General features: G+C 42.1%; 2 protein-coding genes across 2 annotated transcripts; both read right to left on the bottom strand.

Moving 5' to 3' along the window:
- Positions 1-16,109: 16,109 nt before the first annotated feature.
- On the bottom strand, positions 16,110-17,528 carry LOC146961205 (E3 ubiquitin-protein ligase TRIM35-like). Its single transcript, XM_085770987.1, has one exon. It carries the CDS (start codon positions 17,522-17,524, stop codon positions 16,127-16,129), a length of 1,398 nt encoding a protein of 465 aa, XP_085627113.1. The 5' UTR covers positions 17,525-17,528; the 3' UTR covers positions 16,110-16,126.
- Positions 17,529-19,641: 2,113 nt separating this feature from the next.
- On the bottom strand, positions 19,642-21,055 carry LOC146961204 (E3 ubiquitin-protein ligase TRIM39-like). Its single transcript, XM_085770986.1, has one exon. The coding sequence runs from the start codon at positions 21,053-21,055 to the stop codon at positions 19,658-19,660; it is 1,398 nt and encodes a 465-aa protein (XP_085627112.1). The 3' UTR covers positions 19,642-19,657.
- Between the last annotated feature and the right edge of the window lie 447 nt (positions 21,056-21,502).

Genomic DNA, 21,502 nt, shown 5'->3' with positions numbered 1-21,502 from the left:
AAACACACATAGTTACATGCACAAAAACACATGAGCTTATCAGTGGTTCTGATGATTTTCATCAAACTTGTTTTGAAATTTGAAAACCAAAATCAGTGTTTCCAGATTTTCATTTAAAAAAAGGGAAACAAAAAACTGAGATGGATAATAAATAGATGTTTATGAGGAGCTGAAACAAGGTGTGTGTAGAAATCATCTTCACATGCTGTGTTAAAACTGTTTAACACATGAACACGACCTGGAGGTCCGTTTCACAGCTCTGAGCTCACAGATGAAACTTTTCCGAGAGCTCTTGACAGGTTTTAGCTTTAAATCCTGACGATGTAAGTGTTCACTGAGGAGCTGCAGGTGGGAAATGTAAATTAGTGTATTGTGTATTTGTGTGAGTGTGTGTGTGTGTCCTAGACAGCACTGAGTCATGCACACAATTTGTGCGTATCTGCAGGAAACATGCATTTCGCCTGCCTGCATGCAGGAGGCGAGCTCCTCGTGTGCTGCTGGATTAAACTAAGCCGAGCTGCATATGAGTGTCATGAGTCTGACACACACACACACATGCTTGTAATGCTATCTTCGTGAGGACACTCATTGACATAATGTGTTCCCTATAGCCCCTTACCCTAACCCAAACACAAATGCCTAACCTTAACCATTACACTAAACCTAATTATAACCAAAAGTCAACCCAAGTCTTAACCCTCAAACCCTTAGCCCTTGGAAAAAGTGAGGATCGGCAAAAATGTCCTCACTTCCCAAAAATGTCCTCACTCTGTTGGTTAAAAATTTGTTGCGGTCCTCACAACGTAGTATGTACAAGAACACACACACACACACACACACACACATGGATGTAGGAAATCACAGTGACAGATAGGAGACAGAGCTGCTCCACCTGCTGACCTTTGTTTAATCCACTCAGACATCAAAGTCTTCGTTACACATCAACACTTCCTCTCCTCTTCAGCCTCCACTCGTCTGCTTCCAGTCGCTCCACCAGATGTTGAACCAGCTGCAGAGACGAGAACATTGGCGTTGAAACAAAAATGGAGGCACACCGTTGTCTGAGAAAGAAAAAAATCTTTCAGCACAGAAAGATTTACAGAGAGATTTCTGGGATTATTTAGTGATTTATAGATAAAGATGTAAAATCAATGCATAGCAGGTTATAACGTGTCTTCAGTGCAGCCTGGAGGAATGGAAAGGGATGAGCTGGGCTGTTGTTAGCTAGTTAGCATGCCAACTTCAGGAGAAAATCACATTAGCCTTTAGACAACAACTATAAAACAGTGGCTTTGTTTTCCAGCTCTCCTTTAGTGAAACGAAATGAAGTTTGAAGCTGAGTGTTTCCTCCTAAAACAGCTGCTAATGCTAACGCTCACTTTTTATAAATGGCACAAGGCCTTTTTGGTTTAGTGCACTTTTTTTTTTAACACTATTATTGTGCAAACAAACTACTCGCGAGCCGAATAAATGTAGAATGTAAAGAGTCCAACGGTTTATTGGTGATGATTTAACAGAGAAGAAATGAACAGCGCCACAGCAGCCAATCACAAGCCAGCCACAACCCTGTCTTCACTGTGGAGCTGCAGCAGTTTTACATTTGTGACTTTAATCTGTCGTCGTCGTGTTTCTGTTCGACAGCACGATGTCATGGATGACGCTGGAGTTGTGTTTGATGTGGACGTGTGTGTTGAACGAGGAGATTAGCTTGTGTCTCACACACACTCACCTCTCCACAGGAAATCCATATCACAGCGGGGAGTGTGTGTGTGTGTGTAGCTGTCTCTGTGAGGAGAGTGAAACTGAACATGTTCGCCGACCTGCTCGTTCACAGATGTGTTCATTTGGCTCATTTCTTCATCGTTTCATATTTATTACATCTTCATCATCATTTCAGGTTAGGTTACTGAGCTCTGTGTTAATGGAAAAACAAAAAAATTTTCCTCAAACCCTCCAACTTTATCTCTGAGCAGATGAAATACATCTTCAGTGATCAAAAAAAGAAAAAAAAAAGAACGGTGGTGCAGATGAATCCAGGTGTGCACACACAGACCAACAGCTGAGTGAAGTGCTCCATCAGTGAAGCCGCAGGTTGAACCAGAAGGAAGCAAAGTGAGCAGGTGTTGCTGCTGCAGTGCTACCGGGCTCTGATTGGTTGGTCGTCAGAACAGGGAGACCTGACAACAACAGTAGAAAATGAGATTCACAGTATGAGGAAATTAAAAACATTGAAGTCTGTAAATCTACTTTAACAGACATCAATAATAAAACAATGAGCAGTGAGAATAACCCACTGGCCTGTACGATGTTTTGCCCTAATTCATCCACGGGTCTGTGGGCGTGAAGGGGTTAAATCACAGAAATGAGAATGAGAAAAAAATCGTAACTAAATAAAAACTATGAACGGTGCAAATCTGACTAAAATTAAACTGAACTGCAGATAAAATCTGCTTCGATTTCTCCCACGATCACTGCCTCCTGTTCAGTTTGACATCTTGATATACCAGGCTGCTTCCACCAGGGGGCAGCAGAGGCGAACCACAAGAAGAACAAGAAGATTAGCTAAGCGTGCATTTTAGGATTTGCTAGAAATGGTTGAAGTTGCAAGAAGAACCTCCGCTGGGACTCAGCTTCTACGAATCAAGGATTTCCTCCTAAATCCTGAAAGACTAAAGCTAAAGCTAAATAAAAGCAAAACAGCTTAATTACTTGCTGGACTAACTAAAACTAAACTAAAGCAAACTAAAAGATAACCTAGGTCTGGGTGTCGCTGCAGCTCAGTGTGGACACTCCTGTTTCCACTGATGCTTCATGTGATGTGTTGGCTGCACTGCGCCGCTCTCAGCTCAGTGCACAGTCAACCATGTGTGTCAGGACCAGTGAAGACGAGATGAAGAAATCTGCTGCTGTAACGAACACTGAGAACACACACACACACACACACACACACACACACACACACACACTCACACACACACAGTGACGAGCAAACAGAGGGTCATGCTGCCTTTTATTCTTCTCATCAGATGAGGAACAGAGTTTCCTCTTCAACGTGACGATTATTTGATTCAACAGTTGTAATCTCTGCCTGTCAGAGCCTCGGTACAGTTTGACCTGACACGCTGCTCCCACTCTGCCCGTTTAGACACTTTAACTACTTCCTATTTCAGCTGCTGCCCTTACAGTGCACATCTACAGACCGAGGCTGTCTTTATTCCAGAGGAGGGGATTTCAGTCTTAACGTGAAGCACTGGGAGGAAGCAGTTGATAGGCACTGACGGAGCTTGTTGTAACAACGTCCAACGCTATAAACATGAATCTGGACCTGAGACATCATAAGACAGAGACACAAGGTGACCAAAACCCCTGCAAGGTATTGCATTTGTCCCACAAACCACTTCTACTTTATATATCTAAGGACAGGTACATTAGTCAGAGCTGATCCGAGTCTAAAGACACTGATCTTCACCGTCTCCTAGAGTCTAAAGTTTGACTTTGAGGCTGCTGAGTGTTTGATTCGTCCACCGTGAAGCTTGTTGGCTCCGTCCCACTCTCTGGAACAAACTGTGGCCCGGGAGTCGACTCAGCTAAACGACGACATCTTGGTGCCCGAGGTGCTGGTGCTGTGAAATCACTGAGGGTGAACGGTGCTGCAGCAGCTGCAGCAGCAGCAGCAGCAGCAGCAGCTGATACGTTTGAGCTGAGCCACTTTAACTTTGACTTTGAACACAAGATCAATAGTTTACTTCACTGCACCTGCCGCAGGTTTGAGACCAGGTCGACGTCAGTGCTGCTGATTACACTGCACAGACATGAACTCACTGAGCTTCACTTTCTCCCTGTGTTTTAGTGAAGGTTGGTGGTGCACCTACCTTTGTTACTATTTGTGTTGTTTGGATTGGATTTCTTGCACAAGCACCTTGTAACTATGTCAAGATACGTGCTATAAATGAAGTTTATCATTACATTATCATTATTTTTTATTATCTCCTCTACGTTTGATATTTCCTAAGCTTGAGCAATGTCTTGACCTTGACAAACCCTCAACAGTTTGTGTATCATCATCATCATGATCACCAAGAGGTTCACGTCTATTTTTGGTCAGATATCGTGACAACTATCGAACATTTTGCAATGAAACATGGTTCTGCCATCAAACTGTTAAATTTGTCCAGTATTTTAGTTTATGAACAAAATATCCTTTAAAAAAAGATTATGTTTTTAGTGCCAATTAGCAAATGGTAGTGACGTTAGCGGTAATGAAGTCAAACTCACTCACCCATAAAAAAACATGCAAACCCACTAGCCAAGTGGTCATTGACCTCTTGGCGAAACGGTTTGCATCGTCGCCTGCGGTGCAGGAGACCCGGGTTCGAAACCCACTCAGGGCAGGCCAGACAACATCGCCCACATTAGCATGCCCATAAACAGAACTAGGACATTGCACATGGGAAGCGTCAGGATGTTAGCATTGTTAGCTGTTAGCTCATAGAACGACTGCTAGCATGTAGTTTGGTATCTTCAGACTTAAAGACGTGAGGATAACTGTTTAATGTTTTAATTTAAAAATCAAATGTTGTTTTTACTCGTTCTAATCTTCTGTCGACATTGTCCTGTTGCTCTGTGTCTTTTCTTTTACATTAGCTGATCTGCTGCTCAGCTCCAGACCCAACAACTCGGTTTGCATTAAATTCACAATTATTCTCCTATCACGTTGAGAACGGCGTCTTGTGCTACAACAAACAGTGCTTAGGGTCATTTTCCACTGTGACGACTTAAATTACATTTGAGGTCAGATGTTTCTCTGCTTCATATTTGGTTTACTTTTGAACCTTCCAGCACTTTATCATCCAAAAAAAAAAGCATCAAGTGAGAGCACAAAGCCTCTTGACTACATCTTGTTTCCCTCAAACAAAAATGTAAATGTGTTTAAGATTCTGCAGCGATCTCTTATACTGCATGCCAGTGTGTCTCTGCTTCTTATAAATAATATTTGATTGAAATCCATCGAAAGGCGTTGGACCCCCCCTTCACTTTAATAAGCAGGTTTACAGCCCAGGAAGCTCCAAGCCAACAGACTAATCCCAGAGAGAGTCTGAAAGCCTCTGCAGACATGAAATCACTGCTTGTTCTGCTGATGAACGAAATGGAGGCTGTTTCTGTCCAAGTCCGAGCCAAGTTCAATTTCACTGAAAAGATAAAAGCAGTGTGTCAAATGCACCCACCACCCACCCACCTCCTCTCTCTCTCTCTCTATTTTACTCCTCTACACCTGTTCTTTCTCTCCCTCCTTGTTTTTTGTCTCCCTCATTCAGTCTCTTCCTCCTCTTCAAACCCAATGAGTTCACTCACTTCTTTCTCTGCAAATGGTTCGTTATCTGCAGTCAGACAACCTGCAAATTGTACCATTATGTGCAGGTGTGTGTGTGTGTGTGTGTGTGTGCTGCAGCATTTGAAGGACAGTTTTTCAGATGGATTTTCCAGCAGTGAAGTGCTGAGTGGGCACAGACAATTTTCTCCTTACTCCTCACTTGTCTTACATCCCTCCTCCTCCTCCTCCTCTTCCTCTTCCTCCTCCTCCTCCTCCTCCTCCTCCAGCAGAACCAGGGACCTCTTTCTAAAATAAAGTTACCTGAGAGTGTGACGGTAGGCTACAGCAGCACCCCTGAGCAAGGCATTAACCCTCAACTAACCTAATGCAGGAACGACTGAAAATGACTGATGTGTTTGGGTCATTAGCCTGTTAGCATCATTAGCTCATCTTGTCACATTGTTAATCTCTTCCCACCCCGAGTGATGACGCGAGAAAAGATGGCGATGCTGTAGGTACTGTAAACTCTCCCTTATTTTCATGTTTTGCTATTGCTACTAAAGCAACATCACATGTTAGCATTAGCAGGTTTTTACTCACTGGTCTTGTGAAAAGCAGCGTAGTGTACGAGTCATGTGACCAGGGCGGACAGGAAGTGACAAGAAACAGGCCAGGGTTAGCTGGTTAGCTGGTTGGTTAGCATGCTACCTAGAGCAGAAGGAGAGAAGTGGTAGAAATAGAATTAGGAGATTTAACACTGGTGTTGTAGTTCAGCGGCTCTGACTCCAGGATTGATGCTGGAAAGTGAAAAGCTGTTGAAGCTAAGGCTAATAATGTAGCATTAACAACTTAAAACCAGAGCAGAGCAGCCTGATGGAAACTGGTTTAAATCAAGATCCTCAAATAACAAGAATCAATAGTTTGTTCTTTTTCGCTGCAGGACGATAATGATCTGTGTCTAGATGATGAAATGTTCAGCTTCACTGAGCGAGAATGACTTCTCTCCTTTATACCTGACACACACACACACACACACACACACACACACACACACACAGAAACATAATGACCCATATCATAAATGCAATAACCTAATAATGTCCTCAGGACCCCACAGTCAATCTTTTTGTGCAGTGAACCCATCACTACTGCCTGCTGATAGACACATCATCATCATCATCATCATCATCATCATCATAAGTAGGAGCCTACCTTTATAACCAACATCTCACTCACAGGCAAACAGAGGAGGTTTTCCTGCAAGAATATTTCCAGTTTACTTTTAACACCGAATATTGTAAATTGAAGAGCAGATGGTTTTTTTTTCCCCCCTTCACTAAACACAGTTTTTCTCTTTTCAGGAATAATACAGGGAACTGTTAGGGAAGAATTTCACTTCCCTTTGTAGTTTGTGTGGTTAAAGGTCAAACCTTGTATGTTTATAGTTGGTTGGAGCTGAGATGTTTTTATGTTAGTTTCCAGACACAACTGTAGAGTTAGATCATAACAGTCCCTGGCTAACACTTTGTGTGAAGAGAGAGAAACCATTGTTGCTCTCCCATCACCTAGCTGGTGCCCTATCTTGATGTCTATGCCCAATAGCCAATAGGATGTTAACACATCTCCCTCTGCAAGTGTAACGGAGGTCTGCGGGTATAGCCACAGTCACGAGGTACCAGTGAGACATGTGGCGGTTAGTGGTACCGAAGTTAAACTCACTCACCCATAAAAGACGTGCTAACCGTTTCGCCAAGTGGTCATTGACCTCTTGGCTTAACGGATAGCATCTTAGCATCTTTGTTCATAGTTTGAAGCAGTTGCTGGAGATGAATTAACAGTATCAGTCTGAACAGTTTCCACTCACATGTTTTTATTGAAGCTATACAGCATTTTTAAATGATTGACACATTCCTGATACCACAATAGCGATAGCCACAATCTTTCTTTACATAGGCCTACATCAACCAAAATACTTGAAATGTCAAGTCAAAATTCCATTTTGCCAAAGCAACACTATTTAGGAAAAAACAGAAGAACCAAAAAAGTTTTTTTTAAAAACAAACAATAAACAATAGAAATATGAATATCATGTACAGCAGTGGTCAAACTTTGTTACATCAACGTCCCCTAAATTGACACAAATTAGACCACGGACCCCCATTGGACAAAACTTTGAAGCAAACACCAGACATACACAAATATTTGTTCTGAGACTGAAGAACATGATCTTTTTAGTCAATGTACATTCAAATTAGGGTCAATGGTGTGAATTTTTGGAAATATTGTAGGGAAATTACTGGGAAAATGTGGTACAATTTCTCCCAAAACGTTTTAAACATTTCTAGAAATAAAAGTGGTAAAATTATAGAAAAAAGTGGTAAGATTTGTCAAAAACCATTCTAGAAAAAAAGTGGTAAAAAAGCTGGGGACCCCCTTGAACCCTCTCAAAGACCCCTGGGGGTCCACGGACCCCACTTTATTAACCATTGGTGTAGAGTATGTGGATATATGGAGCGTTAGTTACTAATTGCTCATGACATGCTGCTCTTTAATTAAGGGACTTTAGGAAAGTAAGTTTGTAATATTTTTTGCTACACTGGGTTTAGAAATGCAGCTCTGTTTCTGCTGTTCAGTGGTCACAGTAACTCTCTGCTGCTGCAGCGTCTCCTCCTTGATTCCATCATGATTTATTACAAGATACAGAAACTAGAAAATTTCCTCTCGGGAAATTTTGAATGGGCCACGGGAGCTACTGCGGGTTGTGCCATCTCTGTCAACATGGGAATCAAACCCACGATCTTAAGGTCAAGACAGAGCTGATCAGACAGACACATGATCATCTTTCTATAAGCACTGATATGGAGGAGCTGTAACCACATTAGGTTACCTGTGTGTGTGTGTGTGTGTGTGTGTGTGTGTGTGTGTGTGTGTGTGTGTGTGTGTGTGTGTGTGTGTGTGTGTGTGTGTGTGACTGTAATCACATGAAGCTGGCTCTAGAGTCTGTGTGTGTGTGTGTGACTGACTTGTCACATAGTTAGTTAGTAGCTGCATCCTGTGTCAGTCTGATTTAGCTGTGTCTGTGTTTATAAACATTTAAACGAGCGCCAGGTGGATTGTTTATGAAGTTAACGAGCTCTGGCCTGAGGATCAAAGAGGTTACCACGGCGATAGGGGCCCCCGCAGGCTGAGACAGACAGAAACGTGGAGAAAAACAGCCATTTTCTGCCTCTAAACCGGCCTCACAATTAGGCTTAGCATGACAAAACGGTAACTCCTATCAGAACAAAACACAGATCAACGTTGCTCTAAGGACTTAATGAAAATTTCGGTACGATTTGGTGTTTCTACAGTAAATATTTTGGCGACGCTGGCAGTTTTAAAACATCAGGCCGTTCTGCTCCTCTCAGAAAATATTTGTATTGGACTCAATGAGGAGCAGGGACAGACGTGGCCGCACTCAGAGGCTGATTCTGTAAGTTCTGTAAGTCTCTCTGATATTTTGAGCACATGACATGAGAGATAACAAGTTTGTCTTACAAATTCTGAAAAAATTATGTCTGTAGAGTGTAAATTGTGGCCGTGGTGGCAATTTATCCAGAAAAAATACAGAATGTTTCTTCACTCTCTCCCACTCTAACCGATGATGTCACGCACTCTGACACGAACATTCCATGCAATACACACCCATTATAAACTCAAAATTTCTCCAAAAATGATCATGGTCATTGATCAGGGATTGATCAAAAACTATATGACCTATCAAAACGTGGAGTAATACGACAATACACAAGACTTGTGTCTACTGTTTAAAGTTTAAATGGAGTCTCTAGGTGAAAGTATGCCTGAGCAGTAGACGTTTGTTAAACTCCAATGATTGGTCTTTTTCGCTCTTTTTTTTCCGCCCGTCCCATTGACTTACATGCAAAATTTTTGCGCAGTTTTTCGCGACTACGTCGCGAAAAATTCGTAAACTGTTGAGAAAAGTAATAGCACAGCGATCCCGATCAAGACGCACGTTTTGATATATAATATGTCCTGCAACTCTTCGAGTTGCAGGACTAGTAGCGCATCGAAATCTGGCCGGAAGTGGAAAAATAACTAGAAAAAGATAGCATTTCCTGCAGAAAATGCGTGTGAATGCTGAAAGCAGCTGAACGCTGTTGCTGAAGCAATGCTGAATGAGTTGAAGAAATTGTTGAATCAATGCTAAATTAGTTGACGAAACTGCTAAAGCAATGTTGAAAAGACTAATGCTAGAGTAGAGTAGAGTAGAGTAGAGAGTAGAGGAATACTTTATTCATCCCTAGGAGGGAAAAAGCTGAAACATATAACTTGTAGTGTGAGATGAATGCCTTTTTAAAGGTAAAAAGCAGTAGAAATGCTAAAGGGAGAAGAAAACATTGAAATTCTGCATGTTTAAATGTAATGGTTAAATAGTTGAAATCTGCAGCTAACCTGACAGGAAGGACAACTGATGAACCAGCACTAACATAGCCGAAGCAATGGCTGAGAATATATTTAAAAGTAGAAGATGTGAGACTTTGTATGAAATGGCTGGAAATTACTTGAATTGTCAAAGAAGAGTTTGAAAAATTCCTGAATTAGGAAAAAAGTTAATGCCTACTGAAATACTTTGTAAACTGACAGCAGAAGAACATTGTTGAAGAATATAGATCGAGCATTAGCTGAGGAGTAGAACATGTAAACAGCGGGTTTAATGGTGTGAAATGGTTGAGAAGAGCCTCAGTAGTTTAGGATACGTGTAAAACAATGTGTTCAACATGACCAAAATGGGGAAATGTGTATTTTCAGTTTAAATAGCTAAAGAACAAAATTAACAGCAACGAGTCCATTAACTACAACAGGAAGATAGAGAGGTACATACAAAACAGTCAGACAACTGTAGGAAAAGTGTGTGTGTGTGTGTGTGTGTGTGTGTGTGTGTGTGTGTGTGTGTGTGTGTGTGTGTGTGTGAGGAAGATATACAAAAAGTTCTGACCTGACAACTGTATGAAATGTGTGTGTGTTGGACGTGTGTGTCTGTTTGTGTATGGTTAGTGTGTGTCCATTTGTTTGTGTGTTTGTTGTGTGTGCATGTGTGTCTGTTTGTGTGTAATTGTGTAAATTGTGTATGTGTTTGGTAAGTGGTTGTATGTTTGTTGGGTGTGTGTGTGGTAGTTAGTGTGTGTCCATTTATGTGTGTGTGTGTGTGTGTTGGATGTGTGTGTATGGTGAGTGTGTGTCCATTTGTGTGTGTGTGTGTGTGTGTCCATTTGTGTGTGTGCGTGTGTGCGTATGGTGTGTGTGTGTGTGTGTGTGTGTGTGTGTGTAGTAGTTAGTGTGTGTCCATTTGTGTGTGTGTGTGTTGGATGTGTATGCATGGTGAGTGTGTGTCCATTTGTGTGTGTGTGTGTGTGTTGTATGTGTGTGTATGGTGAGTGTGTGTCCATTTGTGTGTGTGTGTGTGTGTGTGTGTCCATTTGTGTGTGTGTGTGTGTGTGTTGGATGTGTGTGTGTGTGTGTGTGTGTGTGTGTGTGTGTGGTAGTTAGTGTGTGTCCATTTGTGTGTGTGTGTGTGTATGACCGACAGTCAGACAGAGAGAATATGTGCGTTGCCATGGTGAGGTTGCCATGGTGAGGTTACCATGGTGAGGTTGCCATGTTGAGGTTACCATGTAACTGTTGGCTGGTGGCTTTAAGGTATGGTGGCAGCTTTAACCATAGGCTTTAACTGCTCTGTGACACCCTCAAACAGATCTAATGTACGACAAATCTGTACTTAGTACGAGCAAAAGGTTTACATTTTCCGAACCATAAGACCTTGCTGAGCGCGTCCGTGTCACTTTGGTGTTTCTAGAGTAAAAATTGTTGATTGTGTCGCAGGTTGGAAACTTTGAGACGTTTAGAAAATCAGCGCCAACTTTTGAATGGGAGTCAATGAGAGGAGAGAGGGAACTGGCTGCACTCGGAGGCTCCCAGTTTAAATTGTGTTCGTCTCTCTGGTTTTTTGAGCACATGAAGAGATCAAGGATGAGCTTGTCTACAAACGTGGCCGAAATTATGTGTGTAGAGTGTAATCTGTGGCCGTGCTGACAGGATAGAGAGAAAAATGTGAGAGGATTTTTAGACCCTCTGTCACTCTGCCAACTGCCAACGTCCGAACATTCCGTCCCATTGACTTTCATGTTAAATCTGAATTTTGTCAGAAATTTTAATGATTTTAAAACTATACATATATCTGAAACTGTTGAAGATATCAATAAGCTGAGATATAGTTGAATAGTTGAAAGGTTTGTGAACAGTTTAAAAGTTGAATGAAGTCTGTAGCTGAAAGTATGCTGAAGCTATTAGAGGCTGAATGAAGCAGAAGATTTGAAGAGTTTGAAGACTGTTTCAATGTATTCCTATGGGAGAAAAATTGCAGAAAAAGTTAAATATTTTAAAAAGTATAAATAGTTGAAAAGATAAAAATCATAGCCTAAATGTCCTGAAAAAGCCGCACGTTTTGATATATGAATTGTTAAAATGGCACAAAGTATGAAGGACTAGTTAAACAGCGAAAAACGGCAGAAGAACCCAGAATAATAAGAATAAAGATTTGAATAACAATACTGTGAATGCTTCCAGCATTCACACTAATAATAACTAGAAAATTTCCTCTCGGGAAATTTTGAATGGGCCACGGGAGCTACTGCGGGTTGTGCCATCTCTGTCAACATGGGAATCAAACCCACGATCTTAAGGTCAAGACAGAGCTGATCAGACAGACACATGATCATCTTTCTATAAGCACTGATATGGAGGAGCTGTAACCACATTAGGTTACCTGTGTGTGTGTGTGTGTGTGTGTGTGTGTGTGTGTGTGACTGTAATCACATGAAGCTGACTCTAGAGTCTGTGTGTGTGTGTGTGTGTTTGTGTGTGTGTGTGTGTGTGTGTGTGTGTGTGTGTGACTGTAATCACATGAAGCTGGCTCTAGAGTCTGTGTGTGTGTGTGTGTGTGTGACTGACTTGTCACATAGTTAGTTAGTAGCTGCATCCTGTGTCAGTCTGATTTAGCTGTGTCTGTGTTTATAAACATTTAAACGAGCGCCAGGTGGATTGTTTATGAAGTTAACGAGCCCTGGCCTGAGGATCAAAGAGGTTACCACGGCGATAGGGGCCCCCGCAGGCTGAGACAGACAGAAACGTGGAGAAAAACACCCATTTTCTGCCTCTAAACCGGCCTCACAATTAGGCTTAGCATGACAAAACGGTAACTCCTATCAGAACAAAACACAGATCAACGTTGCTCTAAGGACTTACTGAAAATTTCGGTACGATTTGGTGTTTCTACAGTAAATATTTTGGCGACGCTGGCAGTTTTAAAACATCAGGCCGTTCTGCTCCTCTCAGAAAATATTTGTATTGGACTCAATGAGGAGCAGGGACAGACGTGGCCGCACTCAGAGGCTGATTCTGTAAGTTCTGTAAGTCTCTCTGATATTTTGAGCACATGACATGAGAGATAACAAGTTTGTCTTACAAATTCTGAAAAAATTATGTCTGTAGAGTGTAAATTGTGGCCGTGGTGGCAATTTATCCAGAAAAAATACAGAATGTTTCTTCACTCTCTCCCACTCTAACCGATGATGTCACGCACTCTGACACGAACATTCCATGCAATACACACCCATTATAAACTCATAATTTCTCCAAAAATGATCATGGTCATTGATCAGGGATTGATCAAAAACTATATGACCTATCAAAACGTGGAGTAATACGACAATACACAAGACTTGTGTCTACTGTTTAAAGTTTAAATGGAGTCTCTAGGTGAAAGTATGCCTGAGCAGTAGACTTTTGTTAAACTCCAATGATTGGTCTTTTTCGGTCTTTTTTTTCCGCCCGTCCCATTGACTTACATGCAAAATTTTTGCGCAGTTTTTCGCGACTACGTCGCGAAAAATTCGTAAACTGTTGAGAAAAGTAATAGCACACCGATCCCGATCAGGACGCACGTTTTGATATATAATTTGTCCTGCAACTCTTCGAGTTGCAGGACTAGTAGCGCATCGAAAATCGGCCGGAAGTGGAAAAATAACTAGAAAAAGCATTTCCAAGAATGGAAATGGTGTGACTGCTGATAGCAACTGAACGCTGTTGCAGAATTAGCAAAAAGTGCAAGCAGTGATCACCATACAAATGTTTGACCAAGGTCGGACTCGAACCCACAACCTCATGGTCATTAGACTTCCACTCTGCCTCTAGGCCACAGTGCACACACAGTTGCAGAGACTGTTGTCTGTAATGATCTGCACACTGTCAACATCAAGAAAGCTTGAGAGTCAAGCTTGAATGACTTAGAATGAAAATTTCTGTGAATTTCAGGCTGAGAGCAGCAGTTTCAACATGAAGCAAGTTATCAGAAGTCAACTGGGAAAATAATTCACTGTAATTGTTGTTGAGGCATGATTTGAACCAGCAACCTTCAGGTCTCCAGACCAGCAAGCTAACCACTAGGCTACAGACAGAGACAGTATGTGAGGGGTAAAGAAAACCTTTGATAAGAGGATCACTGGCTTCTGCTTAAAAAAAAAGTAAGGAATCAAACCCATGACCTCATGATCAATAAACCTTTACTCTGCCACTTTGCCACAGAGAGCACAGACATAGGCATGTTGTGGAGAACTCTCAGCATTGGGCTGAATGAGAGCAGAGAGCTCCCTGGCTGCATTTAAAAAATATTTTAAATTATTATCTAAGTCTCTTTGCATTTTTGACCAGAATTTTAGCCAGAAGACAAGTGTGGCTACAAAACTGGAGAAAATAATTTGTCTAGAGTTTAATTTGCAGAAAAAGTTAAATATTTTAAAAAGTATAAATAGTTAAAAAGAGAAAAGTAATGCCGATAAAGTTCAAAAAAAGCTGCACGTTTTGATATTTGAATTGTTGAAATAGCACAACACCTAACACACTAACCATATGGCCACAGAGAACCTGAGTTACAATGAGCTTTATACTATGAGGAATCAAAGACTGTCCAATGACAGCTGAATAATTGGAATCAAAAGTCAAGCAATGAAGTGAAAAGACTGAGGCAGGAATCGAACCCATGACCATATGATCAATAAACCTTTACTCTGCCACTTTGCCACAGAGTGCACAGACATAGGCATGTTGTGGAGAACTCTCAGCATTGGGCTGAATGAGAGCAGAGAGCTCCCTGGCTGCATTTAAAAAATATTTTAAATTATTATCTAAGTCTCTTTGCATTTTTGACCAGAATTTTAGCCAGAAGACAAGTGTGGCTACAAAACTGGAGAAAATAATTTGTCTAGAGTTTAATTTGCAGAAAAAGTTAAATATTTTAAAAAGTATAAATAGTTAAAAAGAGAAAAGTAATGCCGATAAAGTTCAAAAAAAGCTGCACGTTTTGATATTTGAATTGTTGAAATAGCACAACACCTAACACACTAACCATATGGCCACAGAGAACCTGAGTTACAATGAGCTTTATACTATGAGGAATCAAAGACTGTCCAATGACAGCTGAATAATTGGAATCAAAAGTCAAGCAATGAAGTGAAAAGACTGAGGCAGGAATCGAACCCATGACCATATGATCAATAAACCTTTACTCGGCCACTTTGCCACAGAGAGCACAGACATAGGCATGTTGTGGAGAACTCTCAGCATTGGGCTGAATGAGAGCAGAGAGCTCCCTGGCTGCATTTAAAAAATATTTTAAATTATTATCTAAGTCTCTTTGCATTTTTGACCAGAATTTTAGCCAGAAGACAAGTGTGGCTACAAAACTGGAGAAAATAATTTGTCTAGAGTTTAATTTGCAGAAAAAGTTAAATATTTTAAAAAGTATAAATAGTTAAAAAGAGAAAAGTAATGCCGATAAAGTTCAAAAAAAGCTGCACGTTTTGATATTTGAATTGTTGAAATAGCACAACACCTAACACACTAACCATATGGCCACAGAGAACCTGAGTTACAATGAGCTTTATACTATGAGGAATCAAAGACTGTCCAATGACAGCTGAATAATTGGAATCAAAAGTCAAGCAATGAAGTGAAAAGACTGAGGCAGGAATCGAACCCATGTCCATATGATCACTAAACCTTTACTCTGCCACTCGGCTACAGAGAGCACACTGCTTTCAAAACTGTTGTCATTCATTGTAATGTGATGATGTGCTGCAAACTGGTATGAGTAATCAAGGAGATAACAAACACCTGTAACCAATTGAAGGCGGGGGAGGAGAGCAGAATTCAACATAACATAACAAGAGTTCTTCCCTTGGATTCGAACCAGTGACCTTAGGGTTGGCAAGCAGTTACCCTAACCCCCACACTACAGTGGAGTTGTGAAGAAGAGAGGTTGAGACTTTGATGAATGTGAGATTTTTAGTGAAAAAGTTAAATATTTGAAAAAGTATAAATAGTTAAAAAGAGAAAAGTAATGCCGATAAAGTTCAAAAAAAGCTGCACGTTTTGATATATGAATTGTTGAAATAGCACAAAGTATGAAGGACTAGAAGAAGACCGTAAAAAGGCGGAAGAAAATGGCCAAACAGAAGAACAATAGTGTGACTGCTTCAGCAGTCACACTAATAATAAGAAGAAAAAATCCACACAATAACAGTAGTGCCCGGGCTTCGCCCGGGCACTGGTCCCTGCAGCTATTTCATAGCTGTTGGGACCAGTGCCCGGTGCGATTGCCCGTGGCCCTAATAAAAACCACAGTGTTTGTAATAATGGGACAGCAGGAGGACAGGTGCAGTTGAAACAACATTATAAATATGATCATCCTCTTTATCTCTACCTGCTCTGCTCCACTGTCACTGAGACCTTCATTGGTAACAGCTTCACCGGAACTTTATCTCCAGTGCCAATGTATGGAAACATCTTCTTGGAGAAAGTATGTGTGAAGGTGTGTATGTGTGTGTTAGTATCAGGATCAGAGAACGACAGTTTTCCTCTTTTCCAGTCCAGATTTACTCTGATCCTTTTGAGCTTCTTCTTCACTAGCAGAGCTATGTTTGGAGCTGATGGTGACCATGCTGAGTATTTACCTTCATCAAACATTATTCCCCATAATCCAGGCAGTATGTTCCTTCCCTTCCTCTGCACAGACTCTGTCACCACACCCAGGCCCCAGTCTGCACTGTCTCCAACCTGGACATCCCAGCTGTGGGTCCCTGAGTTAAAACCCTCAAAGCTCAGGCCAGAGTAGTAAGAATCAATCCTCTCTGGATTGTCAGGAAGCTGCTGTTCATCTCCTCGTCTCACACTGGTCAGATCTTCAGACCGGATGAGAAATGAATTAACAGTGTTTGGGTCCAGAACCACAGGACTGTAGGAGACCATGTTCTTCATCTTGTTCCAGATGTTGAAGGCCAGGTTGCCCAGGTGTTTGGCCTGGTCTATCAGAGCTCCTGAGTCCAGCTGTGGATCCTCCAGCAGGGGGCGCTGCTGGACTCTTTCCACTGCAGCCTTGTAGTTGAGCAGGAATGAGACGTCTTCAGCTCTCAGCTCGTCCTCTGTGGCTCTGACTGTGTGTGAAAGAGCTGCTATCTCTCTTCTCAGAGCCTCCATCTTCTCCTTCATCCTCTGACTCTTCTGCTCCTCTTCCTCCCTCAGTGCAGCCATCCTGGCCTCCTCTTCCTCTTCTAGAAACTGGTGAAGCTTCTTAAACTGCTCCTTAATCTGCCTCTCTGTGTGTCGGGCCTGGACCTTAATGTGTTCTGCTGTTTGACCAAACTTCATCTGAACTTCTTCAAAACCCTTTAACTTCTTCTTTAAGGGCTCCAGAGTTTCCTCAAGTTCCTTCTTGAGTTGTGAAGCAGCTTCATCGATGGGTTTAAATCTGTGGTTGGTGTGTTTATCTGAATCTCTGCAGATGACACACACTGGCTGCTGATGGTCCAGACAGAAGAGTTTGAGTTTCTCAGAGTGCAGACTGCAGAGAGCTTCTGAAGATCTCTGCTCTCTCTGCTGTAAGAAGCTCTCACACAGGTTCTTCAACACCAGGTTACAAGGTGGATGTGGCTTTGAAGATCTTCTCTTACAAACTGGACACAGCTGATCTCGTTTCTCCTTCCACCAGCTCTTCAGACAGTCTTTACAGAAGCTGTGGCTGCAGGTCAGAACAACAGGATCTCTGAAGACCTCCGTACAGACCGGACAGCAGAGATCCTCCTCTAATCTGGAAGCCATTTAGTCTGTGAGTGAAGCTGAAAACACAGCAGACAGGAAATAGAGTCAGTCATGGCTCCCCTCCCTCCTCTACTGACTTGACTGAAGTTTACTGTGAGTCTGAGTCCAGGTTTTAGTCAAACTCACCTTCAGTGCGTGGAGTGTCAGCAGGTTGAAGCAGCAGTGTTGTAGCTGGACTCACTCACAGGAAGTTGTTAGTTTGGTTTGAAGCTGAATCTGATCGTCTCTTCTTCAGTCTGCATCTCTGTGACTGACAAAGTCCAAACTGTTTCCTGGTTTGTCTCAGGTGAGGGGGCGGAGCTTTGACAACCATAAACAGGTTGAGTTACTTTGCTGACCTTTGTAAAAGGGTGTCAGTGTTGCAGTGAATATTAGTCACACAGGTGTGGAGCAGACACATGATGAGCTATGACAAGAATATGTAATTAAAAAGTTTGATCAGCAGCACTACAGTTCCCATGAGCCTCAGCGGTTGACTCCACGCCATTTGCAAACAGTCAGGACAGAAGTGGCTGCCAAGTTGTATGAGTCACATGACACAATGATGAGTCTGTATACGACCGGGAACTCAGAGCGGTAACAAGGCTTAACTTTAATATCTGACAGGTCCAACGTGCACAACAAGGCTTCAGGATCTGGTCGACAAAAGTGTGAGGTCATTTGATTGGTTGGTAGGTGGAGCTTTTAACACTCGTGAATCTAATAGAAGTTCAGCATCAGTTACCATGGCGAAGAAGTGAGCCCTAAAAAACTGTTAGGCTTAAACCTGATGTTATCTTAATCCTGCCTCACAGCTCAGGTCTCCGGACACTGGGTCGGAGTTTATTTACTCTTCATCTCTCCATCGAAAGATAAGAAACAAACAAACTAAAGCACTGACAAGATGAAACAGATCAGATGCACCAGATGTAGAAAACCTGCATTTTATTTGCTCTGAACTTCTGCAGCAGCTGATCTGCTATGTACATATTAAAATAATCAGAGTTTATGCTGCAATTAATTCATTATAAATAAGTTGTGGAGCCACAATGTGAAAAAATGTAAAAAATAAAACTCTTATTTCTGTTTAATTTTGGTAAATTTGAACAAATACTGCAGCAGATCTGAGCCATGATAAACTAATCTATTTTATATGATTTAACAAAGTTAAGTGTCTACAATCTGCAGAATGAACAGGACGATGCCTTAAAGGGGAACAGTCTCAGTCTAAACAGTTTCCACTCACATTATTTCATTGGAGCTTCTTTTTTTTAGTAGCAAACAGTGAGGTGTTTCAGGGTCAATGGATAATATTTGTCACTGTTTTTGGTTAATGTACAATAAAGTTACATTTGAATAAAGCAGCATATTTGTCCATTATTAAACACTTTAATAACCTATGGTACATTTTGAACCAATAAACGTGTCGTCAATTCAACATGATTACTATGGATAAGGTATAGGTAAAGGTACTTTATTTTATACAGCTAGTACAGTGAAATCCTTTCTCTGCATTTAACCCATCCCTGAGGAGCAGTGGGCAGCCACGGTGCGGCGCCCGGGGACCAACTCCAGATTATGAGCCAGTGCCTTTGGTCAGGGGCGCTGACTGGAGAATTAGCGAGCTGACATGTTTTTAGTGGTGGGGGAAACCGGAGTACCCAGAGGAAACCCACGCAGACACGAGGAGATCATGCAAACTCCACACAGAAAGGACCTGGGCGGCCAGGGATTCGAACCCAGGACCTTCTTGCTGTGAGGCAACAGTGCTAACCACTGCACCGTGCCGCCTTTTGAAAACATTTTTTTATTTTTTTATTTTTTTTAAGGTTACTTCTTTGATTGATCAGAAACAAATATTTTTAACTGATTGACAGTCCTGATATGTAAATTTGCCTAGTTTTACCTCCCTCCGTCTCTGTTCAATTCATTTGATTTCAAAGACTTAATTGACATTAAAGTTTCAAAAAAAAAAAAGCAAAAAGCAAAAGCATAACCAAAAAAATGTTCTTTAAAAAGTCAGTGTTACATCATCATTATTAAAAACTAGAGTGTTGTAATAGAGAGACAGCAGGACGACAGGTGCAGTTGATCCGGTTCACTTCACTGACTTTTTAAACAACAACATTATGAATATGATCCTCCTCTTTATCTCTACCTGCTCTGCTCCACTGTCACTGAGACCTTCACTGGTAACAGCTTCACTGGGCCTTTATCATCAGTGTAAATGTATGGAAACATCTTCTGAGTGAAAGTGTGTGTGAAGGTGTGTATGTGTGTGTTAGTATCAGGATCAGAAAACAATAGTTTCCCTCTGTTCCAGTCCAGATTCACTCTGATCCTCTGGAACTTCTTCTGCACTGGGAGATCGATGTTTGGAGCTGATGGTGACCATGCTGAGTATTCACCTTCATCAAATCGTATTCCCCATAATCCAGGCCATATATTGTTTCCCTTCCTCTGCACAGACTCTGTCACCACACCCAGTCCCCAGTACATAATGTCTCCAACCAGGACATCCCAGCTGTGGGTCCCTGAGTTAAAACCCTCAGAGCCCAGGACTGACCAGTAATAATCAAACCTCTCTGGATTGTCAGGAAGCTGCTGTTCGTCTCCTCGTCTCACACTGGTCAGATCTTCAGACAGGATTAGATATGGATTGAAAGTGTTTGGGTCCAGAACCACATGACTGTAGGACACCATGTCCTTCATCTTGTTCCAGATGTTGAAGGTCAGGTTGCCCAGGTGTTTGGCCTGGTCTATCAGAGCTCCTGAGTCCAGCTGTGGATCCTCCAGCAGGGGGCGCTGCTGGACTCTTTCCACTGCAGCCTTGTAGTTGAGCAGGAATGAGACGTCTTCAGCTCTCAGCTCGTCCTCTGTGGCTCTGACTGTGTGTGAAAGAGCTGCTATCTCTCTGCTCAGAGCCTCCATCTTCTCCTTCATCCTCTGACTCTTCTGCTCCTCTTCCTCCCTCAGTGCAGCCATCCTGGCCTCCTCTTCCTCTTCTAGAAACTGGTGAAGCTTCTTAAACTGCTCCTTAATCTGCCTCTCTGTGTGTCGGGTCTGGACCTTAATGTGTTCTGCTGTTTGACCAAACTTCACTTGAATTTCTTCAAAACCCTTTATCTTCTTCTTTAAGGGCTTCAGAGTTTTCTCAAGTTCCTTCTTGAGTTGTGAAGCAGCTTCATCGATGGGTCTGATTCTGTGGCTGGTGTGTGTTTCTGAATGGAGACAGACAACACACACTGGCTGCTGATGGTCCAGACAGAAGAGTTTGAGTTCCTCAGAGTGCAGACTGCAGAGAGCCTCTGAAGATATCTGCTCTCTCTGCTGTAAGAAGCTCTCACACAGGTTCTTCAACACCAGACTAACAGGTGGATGTGGCTTTGAAGATCTTCGCTTACAAACTGGACACAGTTGATCTTGTTTCTCCTTCCACCAGCTCTTCAGACAGTCTTTACAGAAGCTGTGGCTGCAGGACAGAAGAACAGGATCTCTGAAGACCTCCGTACAGACCGGACAGCAGAGATCCTCCTCTAATTTGGAAGCCATTTAGTCTGTGGGTGAAGTTGAAAACACAGCAGGAAATAGAGTCAGTCATGGCTCCCCTCCCCCCTCTACTGACTTGACTGAAGTTTACTGTGACTCTGTGTTCAGGTTTTAGTCAAACTCACCTTCAGTGTGTGGAGTGTCAGCAGGTTGAAGCAACAGTGTTGTAGCTGGACTCACTCACAGGAAGTTGTTAGTTTGGTCTGAAGCTGAATCTGATCGTCTCTTCTTCAGTCTGCGTCTCGGTGACTGAGGAGGAAGTGCAGCATTTTCCTGGGTTGAGCCATGTGAGGGGGCGGAGCTCTGTCAAACTGAAACTTAAGCAGGATGATGCAGCAGCTCGGTTTAATTCCTGTTTGTGAACATTTATCAGAAAAGTCAGAAGAAACTGGCCCTATCAGATAGGCTAAATGTGTTGCAGTGAATATTAGTCACACAGATGTGGAACAA

Source organism: Trachurus japonicus, chromosome 24, assembly GCF_045865225.1.
Source record: "Trachurus japonicus isolate A0001 chromosome 24, Traja_1.0".
NCBI lineage: Eukaryota > Metazoa > Chordata > Actinopteri > Carangiformes > Carangidae > Trachurus > Trachurus japonicus.
This window is presented reverse-complemented; position numbering and strand designations above follow the sequence as displayed.